Source organism: Lithobates pipiens, unplaced genomic scaffold (assembly GCF_037356315.1).
Source record: "Lithobates pipiens isolate NorthernLeopardFrog02 unplaced genomic scaffold, aLitPip1_a1.2 Scaffold_22, whole genome shotgun sequence".
NCBI classification, from domain to species: Eukaryota; Metazoa; Chordata; class Amphibia; order Anura; family Ranidae; genus Lithobates; species Lithobates pipiens.
Genome location: NW_027507784.1, coordinates 99,903,893 through 99,923,848, shown reverse-complemented (window position 1 = coordinate 99,923,848; position 19,956 = coordinate 99,903,893). Strand labels below are relative to the sequence as shown.

Sequence of the window (19,956 nt, the reverse complement as noted above, 5' to 3'; positions counted from 1 at the left end):
TAAAAAATAAAAACACATCCCCTAGACTGGTTAATGGAGACAACGAGCGGAAGAGTGTGTGTACCTGGCTGTGTGAAAACACCATGTAACTGGCTGTGGATTAATCAGTGGGAGTCCCGGGCACAAATATTCAAACGGCTCCTCTGGCAGGGTAGCGCTACAAAAAAAAAAAAAGCCACTTTAACATCTAGGGAGATCAAGGGGTTAAATGCGTGCCTATAATTAGCGTGTGTATGTGATGTTTTTTACTAAGCAATGTGCCGGTTTTCACTCCCTGCTTTGCTGGCTTGCGTGCCCCCTTCCAGGAAATACAAAATCACGTACAATATTGAAGCCAAAACTCTTTTGTTTTCATAGGTGAAGTAAGGGAGGGTTTTTTTTTTTTTTTTGCCATCTGTGTCCCATTCAGATTTCCCCTCACTTCCTGCCCCATAGCCAAACAGGAACTGACAGGAAATCCCTCCAAAGTAAGTGGATCCCAGGGTGTACTAGTATCCCCATTGGAGGATATCCCCTCTATTCATGCTCTGGTGACAACCCAAAATTTGGGATTTTCTTTCACTCACTAACAGTAAACAGGACAAATAGAAAAGGTGAATCTCCCTAATGGGGACACAGTAGGGTTGTCACCTCATCCCTTTAAAACCAAACACACATTAATTACACAGGTTCTGTGGCCAATTAAGGTGGTAACTAAACTCACTTTGTGACTTATCTGCATTAAATTAGCCTCAGAACCTGTGTAATTCAAAGGTGTTCAGGTTTAAAGGGATAAAGTGGCAACCCTAGGACACAGATAGCAATAAAAACCTTACAGAGTTCTACTCTTGCTACACTCTATCCAAAATTAAAAATAAAAACTTTTTAACTTTAATGCCCCTTGGGGCCCCTGACTGGTTATGTTCTGGAAAAGGTGAACTGAGGCATTAAAGTCCTCTCCAGTGTAGAACCCCCCCAACTGACTTTCTAAATCCCCTCCTTTATTTACATGAACTTACGATCACATGACCCCACCTGCCCCAGTCCTCTCCTGCTCTGTTTAATTCCTGGAGGGTCCTTCTTCAGGTGGCCACATCACTGCCTGTCTGACACTTTATATTGTATGAAAGAGGTCCTCTCAGGATAAAGAAGGGTATGGTGTCATCAGAGGGGGGGAGCATTAATTACACAGGTTCTGAGGCAAATTTAATGCAGATAAGGCACTAAGTGAGTTTAATTACCACCTTAATCAATCTGAACCTGTGTAATTAATGTGTTTTAAAGGGATGAGGTGGCAACCCTACCGGACTGAGGACTAAGGTGCGTACATCTGCCTTCACCAGGTATGGGGGAGAAGATTAGGATATGTTGGGGCGGGGGTCGTTTTTGCCCAGAGTGTGGCTCTAACCCCTTCTCTACCATAGACATTTTATCATTTTTGGTTAAAAAATGTATTTTAACCACCCAAAATAATTCTATAACTCCTTAGAGAAGAGAAAACACTCTGAAGGATCCCACTGACACAGACACCATCTATGGGACACGCTTCTTTATAAAATATTGAAGATAATCGATCAATACATAGGAAATACAGACCACACTTGTCAGGAATTAAAACGGAGCACAGCTAGGAAATAGGGACAAACTATACAACCCAAGATTGTCTGTAAATGACTCTGAGCCTTATCCTTCACATATAATTCTCCAATCATAATCCTCCAAAAATGATAGTGTTTTATTCTATTTCTTCTTTCTATTTCTATTTAATCCTCCATACACATATGAAAATAATCCTCCAGTAATAATCCTGCTATAATATTCTTCCAATAATAATCCTCCATACACATCCAATAATATCCCTTCAATAATATTCCTCAAATAACAATCCTACAATAATAATCCCCCAATAATATTCCTCTAGTAATAATCCTCTAATAATAATCCTCCATAAACATTCAGTAAAAATCCTTGAATAATAATCCTCCAATAATATTCCTTCAATAATAATCCTCCATAGACATCTTGTAATAATCCTCCATTAAAGTGGTTGTAAACCCTGTTACACTGCTTTTCACTACAGGTAAGCCTATAATAAGGTTTACCTGTAGGTACCATGAATATCTCCTAAACCTGCACAGTTTAGGAGATACTCACTGTATCCGTTTGTGTTGACATCAATGGCACATGCACACTGAAGAAAGGGCCCGCTCGTGCTGTTTCTCAAAACTATTAAATGTCAGATCTTAAATAATGATGGTAATGATAGTAAATAAATAACCCCATATCAATAATGAGATTATTATTTATTTACTATCAATAATACCATCATTATTTAAGATCTGACATCACAATTAGTCACCACTAGATGTCGCTGTTGGTGGGTTGTGCTCATCATACCTAGTTAGTCTGCCGTCAGTGGATGTTGCTATTAGCCAGTTGTGTTTATTGTGGTTTTAATTTTTTTAAGTATTTTTACATTTTGTTTTATTATATATATATATATATATATATATATATATATATATATATATATATATATATATATATATATATAATGATGTCTTTGAGATATTTTTATTTTTTTGAAAAAAGAACAAGTTTATTGGGAAATGGTACAGTTTACAGGGAAGAAATGAACTACAGTCAGTGGTACATTCAACAGCCAACGGCAAGAACGCCTAGATGCCGTACTATCACCACAAGATATCCAAAGCATAGCTATGTAAACAAAGTCAGATATACATGTGTCAATATTGGAGTTGCAAAATTCAGTGAATTAAATAGCAGGAGGTGGAACATGACAGCACATGAGATCTTATCGTTTGTATATCTCCCCAAGGGGAGTCTCAACCCAGCCGTGAACTCAACTCCCACAAGTATCCGGGTCATTAAGCCAGCGATCCCAAATCTTATTAAATTTGCCAGGGCACCCCCTATGTGTGTAAATAACTTTTTTCAGCGGTAAGTTAGAGTTAACCTCAGCTACCCAAGCCCCGAATGTCGGAGTCTCGGGCCGCATCCACAACCTGGCAATTAGTTTCCTCGCACTGAACAACGTTTCCTGGGTAAAAGTCGCATCGGAGGGTGCCTCCGGGGCGCCCAGCTCCAGGCCCAACAAACAAACCTTAGGGTCCATCAGAAGGGGGGAGCCAATTTGGTCGTGTAGAAAACGTACCACCTGTAGCCAGAAGGCCTGGATATCAGGGCAGGACCATATTAAATGGTAGAAGGAGCACGGGAGACACCCACAGCGCGGACACCCCGGCCCCAGGGAGGGCCTGTATCTACAGATCCTGGCAGGCGTAAGGTAGGACTTGTGGAGGATATATAATTGGGTCAACCTATCTGTCACCCTACGGGAAACTTGCTTAACCTTATTCAAGATCTCCTCCCACTCCTCCCCCGAGATCGGGCGCACATCCTCCTCCCATCGGTATCTCGTACACTCCGTAAGTGTAGCCACCGACCGTCTTCTAAGGAAGTTGTATAGGGTCGAAATTAATTTTGTGGGCTCCTCTCCCACTATAACACCTACTACTGATAATTCCTGTGGATCCGGGAATCCCTCCCCGAATTGAGCCCGAAGGGCATGGGATAACTATGCATAACGAAATAGCATATGGGCGGGGAGTTCAAACTCTCTCTGCAGTGCCTGGAAACCACGCACCCCCCGTGGGGAGACGACCTGGTATAGGTATATCACCCCCCGGGAGGCCCAGAGGTCCGCACCCGGCAGCCCCCGAAGCTCCCTCAATTGGGAGTTGTACCACAGGGGTGTATGTGAATACACCCAGTCTGCTCCCAGCATCTTTTGTGCGATACCCCAGATCCGCCTGTGCTGTAGCAGTAGCGGAGCATATTTCCTCCCCCTCCTATTAGACTCCCTCCCCCTAAACAAGACCTGTAGGGGGGAAAGGGCGCAGCCAGGAGACCCCCCACAAAGCAGCGACTGGTACCTGGAAGCGTCCATCCTGTGAAGGTGAAAAAAGTGAGAGAGCTGAGCAGCTACGTAGTAGGCACGAAAGTCGGGGAGCGCAGCTCCTCCCATATCCGTAGGGTTTTTAAGAGTGTTCCAGGCTAATTTATGCCTGCCAGAGACCCAGATAAATGAATTTAAAATTGTGTCTATAGTTTTAAAATATTTAAGGGGGATAAGGGTGGGAGCCTGCCAGAATTTGTAGAGGAATTTGGGGAGGAGAATCATCTTGATTAAATTTATCCGTCCCATGACACCTAGGGGGAGTCTAGCCCAAGATTGGGTTTTGGATTTTAAATATAAGATCAGTGGTTCTATATTAAGGGTTATATAATCGGATGGATCCCTGGTGATCTGAACCCCCAAATACTGGATAGTGGCCACTCTACGTAACGGAAGGGACGACGTGTCCCTCTCCGGCGGAGAGAGGTCAATGGGGAGAATCAGAGATTTTGCCCAATTAATGGTGAGGCCCGAGTGTCTACCAAACCCTTCAATAATACCCAGGGCCGCTCTCAGGGAGGGCCCCTCATCTTCAAGGTACAGAAGCATATCATCTGCGTACATGCTTACCGTTTCCGTTATGGGCCCCGCCTTGAGACCCCCAACATGTACGCTGGACCTAAGGGAAATAGCTAGTGGTTCTACCGCTAAGGCGTACAGGAGCGGTGACAGGGGGCACCCCTGCCTGGTCCCACGCCCCAAAGGGAAAGGCTCGGACAGGCAACCATTCACCGCCACGCGCGCCTCCGGGGAAAAATACGATATCTGGACCCATTGCAGAAACTTGGGCCCAAACCCGAAACGTCGAAGGCACTCCCACAGATATCCCCACTCCACCTAGTCAAATGCGTCTTTAAGATATTTAATAGTTGTCTACTATCTGGAACAATGCTACAATTAATATTTATTTTAGTGGAAATTTTAAATAGCTACTATTGGGTTACCATGACAATAAGAGGTGTATTTATTTCCGGCTACGTCCACCTGACTCCAGCCCTTGAGGAATCACGTGATGGGTGGCACAACGAGTCGGGAGGAGCGGGTGACTACTTCCGGTCATGACCGAGATTGAAAGTTCCTGTGTTTATCTTTGCTGAATACTCAGATTTTAAATGTAAGTTGCTGCTTTGAAATAAATATTTTTTACCAAATTATTACATTATGGAGATCTCCTTTTTCTTCTATGAGTTTTATATGGAGGAGAGTGAAGGAGTTTAAAGAGAACATATTTAATATTAGAGGGAGAATACTTTTTTCTTATCCACCAACACTGCTGCTTAATCCTGCTGTCCTTGATACTCCAAGGGGAAGACTGGCTGATTGGAGAGGATCTTTGGATTATTTACCAGAAGTGTCATTAGACCCATTGTGGTCTTTATCTGAGGTGAGAGGCTGGGGCACACCTATGGTGGATCTCTGATGATGGAAGAGAGTGTCATTACACATTTAAGATTGGATGAACTTTCCTGCACTTGATCACTGCACCTTTTAATTCCATATGTCTAGATGATATTTAAGATTGTGGATCTGTCAGGGCTGGGCTCAGCCCTTCTTTCTCTGAGCTGGTCGCTCAGCTGTCGGCGAATTGCCAGCTTCTACCTCTCCACAGCTACCCACCTGTTGATGATAACCTGCCCGTCAGAACTGCCTACTTAAGCCGTCCAGACCAGAGGATCTATGCCTTCACCTTGGTCAACATTACAGATGGAGACTATCGCCTGTGGTCCTGTTTAAAGACTTGCTTGGCTGACATCCCTTCTGGCTCCAGATCCTGCTTGCTGTTCCACTACACTGATCCCTGACTTTCTGGCTTGGCTGACTATCCCTTCTGGCTACTGAACTTTGGCTATGTTTTGACTACGTTTGTTCTATTTACTTTTATTATTAAACAAGTGTGATTTAACTGTACTTCTGTCTCTCTCTGATTTCATGGTTTCTGACAGGATCCTTATTCACTTTTGCACATGCACTTTTGTACACTTTAATTACATTTTGGACTATTTATGGATTTGTTGTTTATTGATTTTGTTATCTGATGTTTTTGCACTACATACTTGTACCTACTGAATTAGTGCCACATTACTTTATTTACTTCCATGGATGAGTTACTAGGTGCTGCACTCTCATGAATGGGTTACTAGTTTCTGCACTCCCATGGATGGGTTACCAGTTGCTGAACTACCCTGGATGGGTTACTAGGTGCTGCACTCCCACAGATGGGTTACTAGGTGCTGCACTCCTATTTCTACTGGCATCATTAGGATGACGTTCTTCCTTGTGGCCCAGTGGTCTTACTATATTTGGTAAGTTGTTGTTTGACGAAGTTACTGATTTAACTTTTTCTTCCATGGTCTAGTTAAAAGAGGAAATTGCCTCAACACTTCTCTTTTCTCTTCACAGATGGAAAATGAAAACAAGAAAAGCCATCAAAGCTTCAGAGCAAAGTCACAACCTGCACTGCGAGCACACTGAATGCCACACCATGCAGGTCCTGACACTCCACCACTGGTATAGTCCAACGCTATGAGGGGGTAAGAATCCTTCTACTAATGACTTTTAATGCAGAATAGTACATTGTAGATTTCTGTAGCCTGGGGAAGTTAATAGAGAAATCAGCTGCTGCTAATAGACTCCAATAACCAGTGCAGAAACGTTGCGTGCATATGGCGGGGAGAGTGGCGGAGGATTACTGTTACTGAATGGGAAGGGCTGAGGATTGTTGTTGGAGGGTTCCACAGCTCCTGGCTTCTGCAGCAATATACCGTATATACTCGAGTATAAGCCGAGATTTTCAGCCTCTTTTTTGAGGCTGAAAGTGCCCCCCTCGGCTTATACTCGAGTCATCGCTGTCTGCCCGCTCGATCAGCGTGTCGAGCAGACAGACAGCGGCCATTCTATTCAAAAGCCGCGCCTCCGGCTCCGCCTTCGCCTGTGATAGGCGGAACACTGAATTTCCCAGCAGCCTGTGTTCCGCCTATCACGGACATCGTATCATCCTCGTACTACGGACGAGGATGATACGACGTCTGTGATAGGCGGAACACAGGCTGCTGGGAAATTCAGTGTTCCGCCTATCACAGGCGAAGGCGGCGGCGCAGCTTTTGAATTTTACAATGGCCGCCGACGAAGAGGGCACGGGACGGAGGCAAGGCAAGGCACGGCACGGCACGGGACGGGACGGGACGGGGGCAAGGCAAGGCACGACACGGGACGGATGCAAGGCAAGGCACGGCACGGGACGGAGGCAAGGAGGCAAGGCACGGGACGGAGGCTCGGGACAAAGGTAGGCTGGACACACACACACACACACACACACACACACACACACACACACACACACGGATGGATGGAGACACACACAGGGATGGATGGATGGATGGATGGAGACACACACACACAGGGATGGATGGATGGATGGATGGAGACACACACACACAGGGATGGATGGATGGATGGATGGAGACACACACACACAGGGATGGATGGATGGATGGACACACACACACACAGGGATGGATGGACGGACACACAGGGATGGACGGACACACAGGGATGGACGGACACACAGGGATGGACGGACACACAGGGATGGACGGACACACACACAGGGATGGACAGGCATGTCTCACCCTCGGCTTATACACGAGTCAATAAGTTTGCCAGTTTTTTTGGGGGTAAATTGGGGGCCTCGGCTTATATTCGGGTCGGCCTATACTCGAGTATATACGGTAGATTTTTTTGTAGTAAAATACATTTATGAGTAAAATCTTCACCAGTGTTTGCATTGTCATCTTATTCACTGATATAAAATAAGCAGTCCTGAAGAAGCTGGAAATCTGTGAAAGGCGCCAATTGATGCTAGCATGTGAACACAATATTGTCATGTAAAATTTTCAAGCTTGTTTTTAAAATTATAAGTGCATTTTAAAGATTATTTGTAATAAAGGGGTTGATTTACTAAGGACAAATATACTGTTTCACTCTGCAAGAGCAGTTACTCCAGAGCTTAGTAAATGAGTAGTATAGGGACTGTATTAATCACTCATAAGGTAAGGGTTAACTTGGTGTTTACGGTAAATCTGTACTTTTCCCATTTGGTGTTCAATGATATCTGACCTCCAACCTTCCCTTCAGTCTTGCACAGTTGTACAGGCTTCTCTCCCAGAGGCGGCTCTCTAATTAGGCAAATTAGGCAATCGCCTAAGGCCCCGCACTCACAGGGGCCTCACTGCAGCCTAATTTGCCTGTGATCAAACTTTGATGTCAAGATCTCATCACGGAGCTTCCCAGTCCAGTGGTAGCAAGTGCAGGGAGCTGGGCACTAGAGGCCTTTAGGTGGCGGCAGCAGCTGGATGACAGCACCTGGCTCCAAGGCATGCGGGTGGCATATCCACGTGGGACTCGCAGCTGAGCTACTCCTTCAGCCTGCGCCGTTCACCCGACGTCTCTGCACCTGCTTTCTATTTGGTTCAGCTGCAGTCGGGGCCGGGGGTCGTTGAAACTATCCAGCTGAGCTGCCCCATGAGTGTGAAGAGGAAGGAGCTCTTATGCTGCCTGACGGACCAGAGAGAAGGTGAGTGCCCGTGCAGCCTCCCTGTGTGCCTGAATAGGAGGAGCGGTGGGGAGACTGAACATAGTGGAATTGATTTTCCATATTCCTCATGCAGTCGCTGCAGCTCCTGTGCTCTCCACCTTTCCCTGCACTCTCTGGCCCACAGCACAATCCAGGTCCTCCCTGCTCTTTGCCCCCCCCCCGTGCCCTCACAGACTGGGATATGGGGCACAGGAGGGGCTGCAGACAGGAACAGGGCTAGAGATCTCTCTCACCCCCTTTCCCTCACCCCTCTCTTTCTCACCTACCCCCTCAGCTGCAGTATTTGTAGCTGCTGGCTTTTTAAAAAAAAAAAAAAACGCGGAGTCCCGGCGGACTCCCGCTTTAAGAGCTTTAAAGTGCTGGTGTCAGTGCTCTTGGTGCTGGTCTCAGTGCTCTCTATCTCAGCGCTGGTGTCTGTGCTCTCTATCTCACAGCCAATGTTAAACCGTTGCCGGTCTGAGCTTAATGCCGCAGCGGCATTGTTGCCAGCAGAGGCGGCTCTGCAATTAGGCTGTCGGGAGGCCCCTGTGAGTGCGAGGCCTTAGGCGACCGCCTTATTTGCCTAATTAGAGAGCCGCCTCTGCATCTAACTCTTTCCTCCCCAGAAAGGGGTCTCCGTAACACATGCAAGCATTACCTTGGGTTGTCTGCAGAAAAATACATCCTGCCTCGAAAACACCCACTCCTGCAGACTGACACCCGCTCATTAAAGCGGTAGTAAACTGCATAAAAAAATAATAAAAATAAATGGGCCCCGGGCAGTTTAAGGCGTAATGTGCTAGTATGCATCGCAGGCTCTATCTGACTTGTAGCAGCTTCTAATGCACATTGTGAGAAGCTTACAGTGTGCAGTGAAATCAGAGTGAGCCATTTCTGTCCACAAGAGAAGCCTGTACAACTGTTCAAGACTGAAGGGAGGCCGGGGGTTAGATTTATTTTCACTACTCCCTTTTTACATCAAAATGAAAAAATTTCACCAAATTCTCCAAATTTTTACTAAATGTTCTCGTTCTGCTCCTCCCTGTGTGCCACCTTCTGAGGAGCGCCCAGCCAGTGTAGTCAGTTGTCAGTGAATTGCACATGTTCAGCTCACACACAGCTGATTGGTTGTAGTGTCCATATATCACAAGTCATCGTCTGGTTGGTAATAAGAGCACATTTAGAGGGACACTGAGATCTGTCCTCAGTGCTAAGCAGCTTTTTGCTGCGCTTGCACCCACCTCGGAGTTGCATGCAGGCAGCTTCCATAGATGTGGATGCAGATGCAGCCATTAGGCATTTAGATCCATGCACATGCTGCTGACCACAATTCAGATTTTGATATGTGGCTGTGTCCATGCAGCTGCTACATCCGCAGCCACCTCTATGGGCTGCCTGCACACAACTCCAGGGTGGATGCATGAGCAGCAAAAAGCAGCACCAAGGACGGCTCTCAGTGCCCATCTGAATGATCCCTACTTGTCCTTTATTGGGCGTTTATAGCAAATCACTTCTCATTGTCCACTATTGATTTTGGGGAAGTAAAATCTCTCAATTTTATTTTGGGGAAATATAATCTCTTGATTACCCTCCTCTGCATTCATGTGATTCAAATGACATCATCAGTTTATATCCTATAATGAACCTACAATACGCAGTCTGGTTTCATTTCCTGTATACATAAACCGCATTATCCCAACCACGATGTAACTTGTTGCAGTGGCACAGAGATGCAGCGTGACTGTCCTCCATTATATCCCACCAGCCAATAGTCATCTTCCTGTCCATCATGTGACTGCTGGGAAAGTATCTGTGATAAAAAGAGGAACATTATAAACTGACACAGAGCCTTTATTATGGGACCATGAGGAAGTGGCATCTGTTAGGGCTGGATCGGCTGCTGGAGCACTACAAGGCCCAGCATGTCCAGGAATCCTCAGGATGACGACGACACTAATGGTTTACTATGATAAACTACTAGCTGATCTACCGAAAAAGATCCTGGGGCTAATTATAGAGGGGCACGGGGATCTGATTTGTCTTCTTTTTTTTGTAGTGTAAAGCCTTAGCTTCTAGAAATCATATTTGTTCTATGTCATTATCAGTAATGAGCGGAGTCAGAATTGTTTTTGTAGAAGAATTTCTGTCTTGATTCTTTACAGAAATCTGTTGAGCCAGGTGCTGCTTGCAGGGCCACCCACATATCGAATATCAGCCTAAAAAATAATCCTAATGCCCTGGGCACACTGTCGGAAATTCTGACGGAAAAGGTCCGATCGGATTATATTGTTGAAAAATCTGATCGTGTGCAGGCTCTATCGGACTTTTTCCATCAGAAATTCAGACGGAAAAAAATTTGAGAGCAGGATCTCAAATTTTCCGACAAAACAATCCGATCTGACTTTTTCAGATAGCTTGTAGAGAATTCCGATCGGACAAAGTGCCACGCATGCTCAGATCAAATTACGAGACCAAAGCTATTGGCTACTAGCCTCAACGTAGTCCCATCGTAATGAACGAATGTCATCACGTTCCGAATGATCGGATTTTCCCACAACTTTGTCCGACCGTGTGTATGCAACACCAGTTTCGGACAAAATCCGTCGGAAAAAATCCAACTGATTTTGTGGTCGGAATGTCCCACCGTGTGTACAAGGCATAATGGTAACACTAATCCTAATGCTAACACTAATATCAGCCCTTATGCTAGCATTGGCCCTATATTAAACCCTAATCCTAACCATAAGGCAAAGCTTAAAATGAACCCCAACACCAACCCTAATGCTAGCTCTAATGGTAACACTAAACCTAAAGCTAACACTGGACCTATGTCTAACTCTAATGCTAATGCAAAGCTTACTTTGAACCCTAACACCAACCCTAGTGATAGCACTAGTCTTAAGGCTAACACTTAATCCCAATGCAAAGCCCAGTGATTTTTTTTTTCTGCATTGAAAGTAGGTTATATGGTATCCAATAGCACAGTTCACAACAATTTGGTCAGTTCAAGGGCGTTCCAATTCTAGAAAAAAAAAGTAGAACATGCTGCATTTTTCCTGCACTGGACTGTACTGGAACGTGGTAAAACGCATAAAAATACACCAGAATGCAATGGAACACATGAAAAGTGCATAACAAAAATGCACCAGACTCCAGTACAGGGAGAAAAAATACTGGAAAAGAGAGGAAATAAGCATCTGGACTGCATCTGGAAATGCATCAAAAATGCCCCGGAACACATCAAAAATACGTTAAGAACATGCATCCGGAATGGATCTGGATTGCGTTTTTGTGGTGTATATCATGTTAATCCTAATACTTACCCTAACACTAATGCTAACATTAACCCTAATGCTAAACACTAATCCTGATGCTAACCTTAGTACTTTGATTATAAGCAATGTCATGTGATCCCTATGTCACGGTGGTTACTTTGTTTATTTACACTCGATATATTCTGATCTCAGAATGATCAAAAATTATTGAACAAAAAGTTAAAACATACAGAAAGGAGGAAATGTAAGCAGTAGGATGACCTACAACGAGGTGTTGATGATATCATGTCATGATGGTGGTCTTCTTTAATCTTAATGAGAATCTGTCACCACGAGTTTATCTAGGATTCAGACTTTGATTTTATTAGAAAGCAGTCACAGCAGGAGTAGTAAATTCAACCCCTGCCAGCATACTGCATACCACCCAACTTTTTGAGATGGGAATGAGGGACACCTATTAGCAAAAGAATGCAGGCATAGGACACGCCCCTTACCACGCCCCCTTAAAGGAGAATTGTACAAAAAAACAAGATTGGTTAAACCCACAAGTGCTTTTTTTACCACTACTATTCCTTTATATTGTCTTTTGGAGTTTATAGATGCAGACATTTAGAAATCAGATGAAAGGTTTAGCGCTGTAAAAACACTTTTTGATAGATAAAAAGTGAATTTTAAATACAACTATATAGATCAGACCAAAATGAGGGACAAATGAGGGGGAAAGAGGGACTGAGGGACATTGCTCCAAATCAGGCACAGTCCCTCGAAATCAAGGACAGTTGGAAGCTATGATACTATAGAGAAATACCCTTGCATTTTGTTTGAAAGCAGTGGTGCCTCTGCATAGGTCTGATAAGTTAGAGCTGTCAAGTCCACAATGCCAATACTCCCTTCTGCTTGTAGAGCTTTGACTCAATAGAGTGCATGCTGGAGTCCTGCTGAGAGACCACTGCTTCCACAGAGAAAGCAAAGGACATTATTTGCAGAATGCTGGCAATAGATTTTATACCCAGCCTGTGGATGCTTTGTAAAGAAAACAAAAGTGCCTTAGAAGAGGGACCACTGCTTCCACACATGCTTCTCTGCAGCATACTGGCAGAAGACAGATGTTTTTACTCAGGCTGTGACTGCCTTCTGAAGAAAGGAAACTGTAAGACTCTTCACACCTTTTGTATGTACCTGTAATGCGTTTAGCTAATCTAAACTGAATTTTCACTCATATTGTTCAGCCCTACTTATATGTCCTACTTCTTTAGTTTGACTGATTTAGCCTGTCTATCTTAGTAGATTTATGAACTGTTATTGTTTTCTAGGTGAAACAACTCTAAGTCATCAGAATGTTTTCGGAGGCGTTCCTTAGTACCGTCATGTTCGAGAAGGTGATGGACGGTATCTCTGGGCAGGATGAAACACACAATAAGATATCTCTGAATTGTCCCCATAACAATGTGCACCATGCAGAGGAACACCATTCCTGCAAGGTGACATCCACTGGGGGTGGAGCCTGTGGCCATGAAGAGGAGCATCACCGCCATGAATGGAATTCTACTGTGTCTTCATCCCAAGCCATGAGCATTCCCAGCAGAGATGCGGCGGCTACTAGCGGTAGCCTGGACTTGTACACCTCCTGGTCCAGCAACTATGCAAGCCTCTACAAAAATTATCCAGATCTTCACATTGGAGGAGACCACATCCTGAAGAAGAAGGACTCTGGCTGTGTCCTGGAGTGCGAGGATGGCCCAGTGTTGCTCTCAGTGGATATAGACAGCAGTAGTCCTCCTACTGACCTCCTGGAAGGACCTCCAGAAGAAGGTGTTCTAAACAGTGAGGACAGAAATGTCTTACCATCTGCCCCCTTTTCCAACTCTGTCCTCAATGGCTTCCTGGAGAAAAAGATGCAGGAGCTTTACAAACAATGCTTTGAGGAGACTCTACTGACCAACGGTTCCCCCAACCCCAGGTGGCCATACGTCCTCATGGTCAACCTCAACCAGATGAGTCTGGTGGTTTCCCAGGAGCAGAATATGGACCATGCGAGGGCCAAAGAGGCCATTCTGCAGTACCTGTGCAGTGCCACCAGTGGGGGCAGCTCAGAGTTTATTACCCCCATCCTCCACATCTCTGGTCAAGACAACAAGAAGAGATCCAGCACTTTGTCAAAAAAGCTCCGCCCTTAAAAAAAGCCATTTTGCACACAGCAAGTGGGGAATGCTCTGGTTGCATTGTGACTAGACGTCAGAACTGGATTCAGTCAAAAACCTTTCCCTTAGAAGGGTGTACAAGGACCTCTGCACCTTCTCAAGCAGCTGTACAAACCCATATACCAGGACATAAAGACCTGAAAATCAGGGGGAACTCCTTAACCACAGCCAACATACCGTAATCTAAAGCTGCACAATTAACTCAATGAACATTTACATTTTCTGTGCTGTGTAATGATGTATATAATGTATACCTCTCAATAAAAAAGGAGCCAGGCCTGCTACAGAAAATTAAGTCCTGCTAGATCATTACAGGCTGACTCCTTCTGCAGGTATAGCTAGGAAAAACAGACAATAAGTGTCTATATACTGTTTAGAATCCAATAGTACACTCTGTACATGACCAGTTCTCCATTTTTAGACACTTCTGAGTTTGTAGAGGCTGATTATTTACAGCCAAGACAGCTGCTTCAGTTTGATCTACAACTGCCATTGTGCTACACTTGTGATCAGTTATGACACCAGCTTTGATGGTTTGACAGTTTGGTTGAGGACACAAGCAAATGTGACAGTTTGCATTCTCGGCATTCCAGGAATGGAACTGTTTTTTGAAAATGTTAAATCTATGGGTTTAGTTCCGTTTTAGGATTTACTGCTGTTCAGGGGCTCTGGACTTCAGCAAAATGGCAGCCTCCGGCAAGAAGAAACAGGAGCAATGCTGGAAGCAAGTTAAAAAACACATTAAACCACCTTCAGACCGGACCATTTTGCTGGTAAATGACCAGAGGTCTTTTTACAATTTGGCACTGCGCTGATTTAACTGGTAATTGCGCGGTCATGCAATGTTGTACCCAAACAAAATTTGCGTCCTTTTCTTCCCACAAATAGAGCTTTCTTTTGATGGTATTTGATTGCCTCTGCGATTTTTATTTTTTGCGATATAAACGTAAAAAGACCGCAAATTTTGAAAAAAAATGATATTTTCTACTTTTTGTTATTAGAAAAATCCAATAAACTCAATTTTAGTCATACATTTAGGCCAAAATGTATTCAGCCACATGTCTTTGGTAAAAAAAAAGTCAATAATTGTATATTTATTGGTTTGCGCAAAAGTTGTCACATCTACAAACTAAGGTACGTTTTCTGGAATTTACGCAGCTTTTAGTTTACGACTGCCTATCTCATTTCTTGAGGTGCTAAAATGGCAGGGCAGTACAAAACCCCCCCAAATGACCCCATTTTGGAAAGTAGACACCCTAAGGAAATTGATAAGTGGCATGTTGAGCCCATTGAATATTTTATTTTTTTGCCTCAAGCGATTGAATAATGACAAAAAAAAATTTTTTTATTTTTTTACACAAAGTTGTCACTAAATGATATATTGCTCACACATGCTATGGGCATATGTGAAATGACACCCCAAAATAAATTCTGCTGCTTCTCCTGAGTACGGGGATACCACATATGTGGGACTTTTTGGGAGCCTAGCCGCGTACGGGGCCCCGAAAACCAAGCACCGCCTTCAGGCTTTCTAAGGGCGTAAATTTTTGATTTCACTTCTCACTACCTATTACAGTTTTGAAGGCCATAAAATGCCAAGATGGCACAAAACCCCCACAAATGACCCCATTTTAGAAAGTAGACACCCCAAGCTATTTGCTGAGAGGCATTTTGAGTCCATGGAATATTTTATATTTTGCCACAAGTTGCGGGAAAATTACAAACTTTAATTTTTTTTTATTTTTTTTTCACAAAGTTGTCACTAAATGATATATTGCTCACACATGCTATGGGCATATGTGAAATAACACCCCAAAATAAATTCTGCTGCTTCTCCTGAGTACGGGGATACCACATGTGTGGGACTTTTTGGGAGCTTAGCCGCGTACGGGGCCCCGAAAACCAAGAACCGCCTTCAGGTTTTCTAAGGGCGTAAATATTTGACTTCACTCCTCACTACCTATTACAGTTTTGAAGGCCATAAAATGCCAAGATGGCACAAAACCCCCACAAATGACCCCATTTTAGAAAGTAGACACCCCAAGCTATTTGCTGAGAGGCATGTTGAGTCCATGGAATATTTTATATTTTGCCACAAGTTGCGGGAAAATTACAAACTTTTTTTATTTTTATTTTTTTTCACAAAGTTGTCACTAAATGATATATTGCTCACGCATGCCATGGGCATATGTGAAATGACACCCCAAAATAAATTCTGCTGCTTCTCCTGAGTACGGGGATACCACATATGTGGAACTTTTTGGGAGCCTAGCCGCGTACGGGGCCCCGAAAACCAAGCACCGCCTTCAGGCTTTCTAAGGGCGTTACAGTTTTGAAGGCCATAAAATGCCAAGATGGCACAAACCCCCCCCCAAATGACCCCATTTTGGAAAGTAGACACCCCTAAATTTAGGGGTACACTAGTGAGACTAGGTAATAAATGGCGGGTGCCCTGAAACTATAAAAAAAATAACTAACCAACCAGCGTCACCTGTAACAGTTATATGGTGATCACTGGTGAAAGGGTTAACTAGGGGGCAATCAGGGGGCTTTATGCGGTAGTATATGGGGGTCCCTGGCGCTATAAAAAGCTGCGGCGAACCTAAATACCTACCTGCCTAACTAGCGTCACCTGTGACACTAATACAGTGATCAGAAAAACAATCGCTTATTAGGCTGGGTTCACACTGGAGCGATGCGGGAACGCCACGAATCCGCGGCGGGTTCCCGCATCACATGCCTCCCGGCGGCAGTTCACACTGCCCTATGCGAACTGCTGGGAGTGTCAGTGAAATGTTAATGACACCCCCAGATCAGTTCGCATATCGCAGTGCGATCTGCAAACTCGGATCGCATGGTGTGAACACCCATGCGATCCGATTCTGCTGCGGACCAAAAAAAGGGTCCCGTGCGAGTTTGCGGCGGGTGCGGTGGGTGCGACACGAATTCAGCCATACTATCTGTATGGCTGAAATCGAATCGCACAGAGATCGGATGTGATTTGCACTGCAGTGCGGTGCGAATCACATCCGTTCTCATAAACCGCTGCAATGTGAACCCAGCCTTAGTGACACTGTCGACGGGGGGTGATCACGGGGTTAAACCTTTATTGGGGGGGTTAGGGGGTTACCTTAGAACTAAAGGGGGCTAACCCTAACTGCCCTAACAGTTATTACAGTCACAAATGACACCCGCCGGGTGATCAGGGGGTTAAACCTTTATTAGGTAATAAATGGCGGGTGCCCTGAAACTATAAAAAAATAACTAACCAACCAGCGTCACCTGTAACAGTTATATGGTGATCACTGGTGAAAGGGTTAACTAGGGGGCAATCAGGGGGCTTTATGCGGTAGTATATGGGGGTCCCTGGCGCTATAAAAAGCTGCGGCGAACCTAAATACCTACCTGCCTAACTAGCGTCACCTGTGACACTAATACAGCGATCAGAAAAACTATCGCTTATTAGGCTGGGTTCACACTGGAGCGATGCGGGAACGCCATGAATCCGCGGCGGGTTCCCGCATCGCATGCCTCCCGGCGGCAGTTCACACTGCCCTATGCGAACTGCTGGGAGTGTCAGTGAAATGTTAATGACACCCCCAGATCAGTTCGCATATCGCAGTGCGATCTGCAAACTCGGATCGCATGGTGTGAACACCCATGCGATCCGATTCTGCTGCGGGCCAAAAAAAGGGTCCCGTGCGAATTTGCGGCGGGTGCGGCGGGTGCGACACGAATTCAGCCATACTATCTGTATGGCTGAACTTGAATCGCACAGAGATCGGATGTGATTTGCACTGCAGTGCGGTGCGAATCACATTCGTTCTCATAAACCGCTGCAATGTGAACCCAGCCTTAGTGACACTGGCGACGGGGGGTGATCACGGGGTTAAACCTATATTGGGGGGGTTAGGGGGGCACATTAGAACTAAAGGGGGCTAACCCTAACTGCCCTAACAGTTATTACAGTCACAAATGACACCAATGCAAAAAAAAAAAAAAGCAATTGGTGTCACTGTGACTGGGGGGGCAGGGGTAATTGGGGGGTGATCAGGGGGTAAAGGGGGGGTGTGAGTGTGCCTGGCATGTTCTACTGTATGTGTGGTGTGTTGGTGCAACTCACCGAACCTCTCTCCTCGGTGCCGGAACGAAAAATACCGACACGGAGGAGAGAATACATCACTTCCTCTCCTGTGTTTACATTACAGGAGAGGAAATGATGTCACAGGACATTTTCATTCGTCGGGAGCGATCGCGAGGGGGTGGCCATGAATGAATGGCCGTCCCCTCGTCCGGGATCGCTCCCGAATGAATACCGACCGCCGCAGGCACCGGGCGGGGACCCGATCGGGCCCCCGACCGGCGGGCAGGCAAGGACGTACATGTAAGCCCTTATGCCTGCCCGTGCCATTCTGTCGACGTACATCGTCGTGCGGCGGTCGGCAAGTGGTTAATTTTGGTAGCATAATTATTAATGTGGAATGTATGTATCTTAGTAAAGAACATTATTTTTTATCAAGTTTTTGGATAAAGTTCCACTTTAAAGTATAATGTGCTTATATTTTGCCTCCCTCCCACTCCACCCATCACCATCAGCAGGATAATGACATTATCAACTATTTCAATACAGGCCATTTTTCAGCTTTCAGTAGACATGTGCATTCATTTTCGTCCGAATGCATTTTCGTCCGAATTTCAGGTATTTTCTTTTTTGTTTTGACAAACGATAACGAAAGCATAGAATCAGAAAAACGAAAGATCCGACATAAATAAATGTTTTATTTTCATTTTCCTTGTTACAACAGTTCGATATAGAATAGGAGATTCAACGTGACTCTGACAATAACAATCTGTGTCTATAGAACCTGTGGTCGAATGTGCCTAACCTTACCTCTATTAGTCCAAGATTATATAGAGAAAATATTCGACAGAGAAAAAAGATTTGACAGAGAGAAAAGATTCTGTAAGTTGCTGTTCTAAAAAGTGTTTGGGGACCTGGGTCCTGCCCCAGGGGACATGTATCAATGCAAAAAAAAGTTTTAAAAACTGGCGTTTTTTCGGAAGCAGTGATTTTAATAATGATTAAAGTGAAACAATAAAAGTGTAATATTCCTTTAAATTTCGTAGCTGGGGGGTGTCTATAGTATGCCTGTGAAGGGGCGCATGTTTCTGGTGCTTAGAACTGTCCCTGCACAAAGTGTCATTTATGCAGGAAAAAAAGTCCTTTAAAATCACTCACAGCTATTATGAATTATCGGCTCCGTAATACAGAGAACACTCATTGAAAGTCATTGATAAAATAAATAAATAAAAAAAGCATGGGGGTCCCCCAAATTCAATTACCAGGTCCTTCAGGTCTGGTATGGATATTAAGGGGAACCCCGCGTCAAATTTAAAAAAAGTTGATGTGGGGGTCCCCCTAAAAATCCATACCAGACCCTTTATCCGAGCACGCAACCTGGCAGGCCGCAGGAAAAGAGGGGGGGACGAGAGAGCGGCCCCCTCCCTCCTGAACCATACCAGGCCACATGCCCTCAACATTGGGAGGATGCTTTGGGGGTCTGTGACCCCTCAAAGCACCTTGTCCCCATGTTGATGTGGAGAAGGGCCTCATCCCCACAACCCTGGCCGGTGGTTGTGGGGGTCTGCGGGCAGGGGGCTTATCAGAATCTGGAAGCCCCCTTTAACAAGGGGACCCCCAGATCCTGCCCCCCCGTTTGAAATGGTAAGGGGGTACAAAAGTACCCCTACCATTTCACAAAGAAAGTGTAAAAAATAGTTAAATAAGACAAACACACTTTTGAAAACTTCCTTTATTCAAAATAAAAAAAATAACAAAAAGATTCCAGCGGTGGTAATCCACTCTTGCTATCCAGCGATGGATGATATCTCTCCAGCGATGGTTGATCTGATTCAGCGCAGCGAATCCATCCATCTTCTGTTTTCACG

At 44.8% G+C, this 19,956-nt stretch overlaps 1 protein-coding gene across 1 annotated transcript; it reads left to right on the top strand.

Annotated features, from left to right (window-relative positions):
- The first annotated feature begins 6,358 nt into the window (after positions 1-6,358).
- LOC143923996 (TLR adapter interacting with SLC15A4 on the lysosome-like) lies at positions 6,359-14,913 on the top strand. Its single transcript, XM_077447989.1, has 2 exons — positions 6,359-6,489; positions 13,120-14,913. Exon 2 carries the CDS (start codon positions 13,144-13,146, stop codon positions 13,981-13,983), a length of 840 nt encoding a protein of 279 aa, XP_077304115.1. The 5' UTR covers positions 6,359-6,489; positions 13,120-13,143; the 3' UTR covers positions 13,984-14,913.
- The last annotated feature ends 5,043 nt before the right edge of the window (positions 14,914-19,956 follow it).

Excerpts from the sequence above, each read along its gene's own strand:
- LOC143923996 (XM_077447989.1), top strand. The coding sequence starts at position 13,144 with ATGTTTTCGGAGGCGTTCCTTAGTACCGTCATGTTCGAGAAGGTGATG.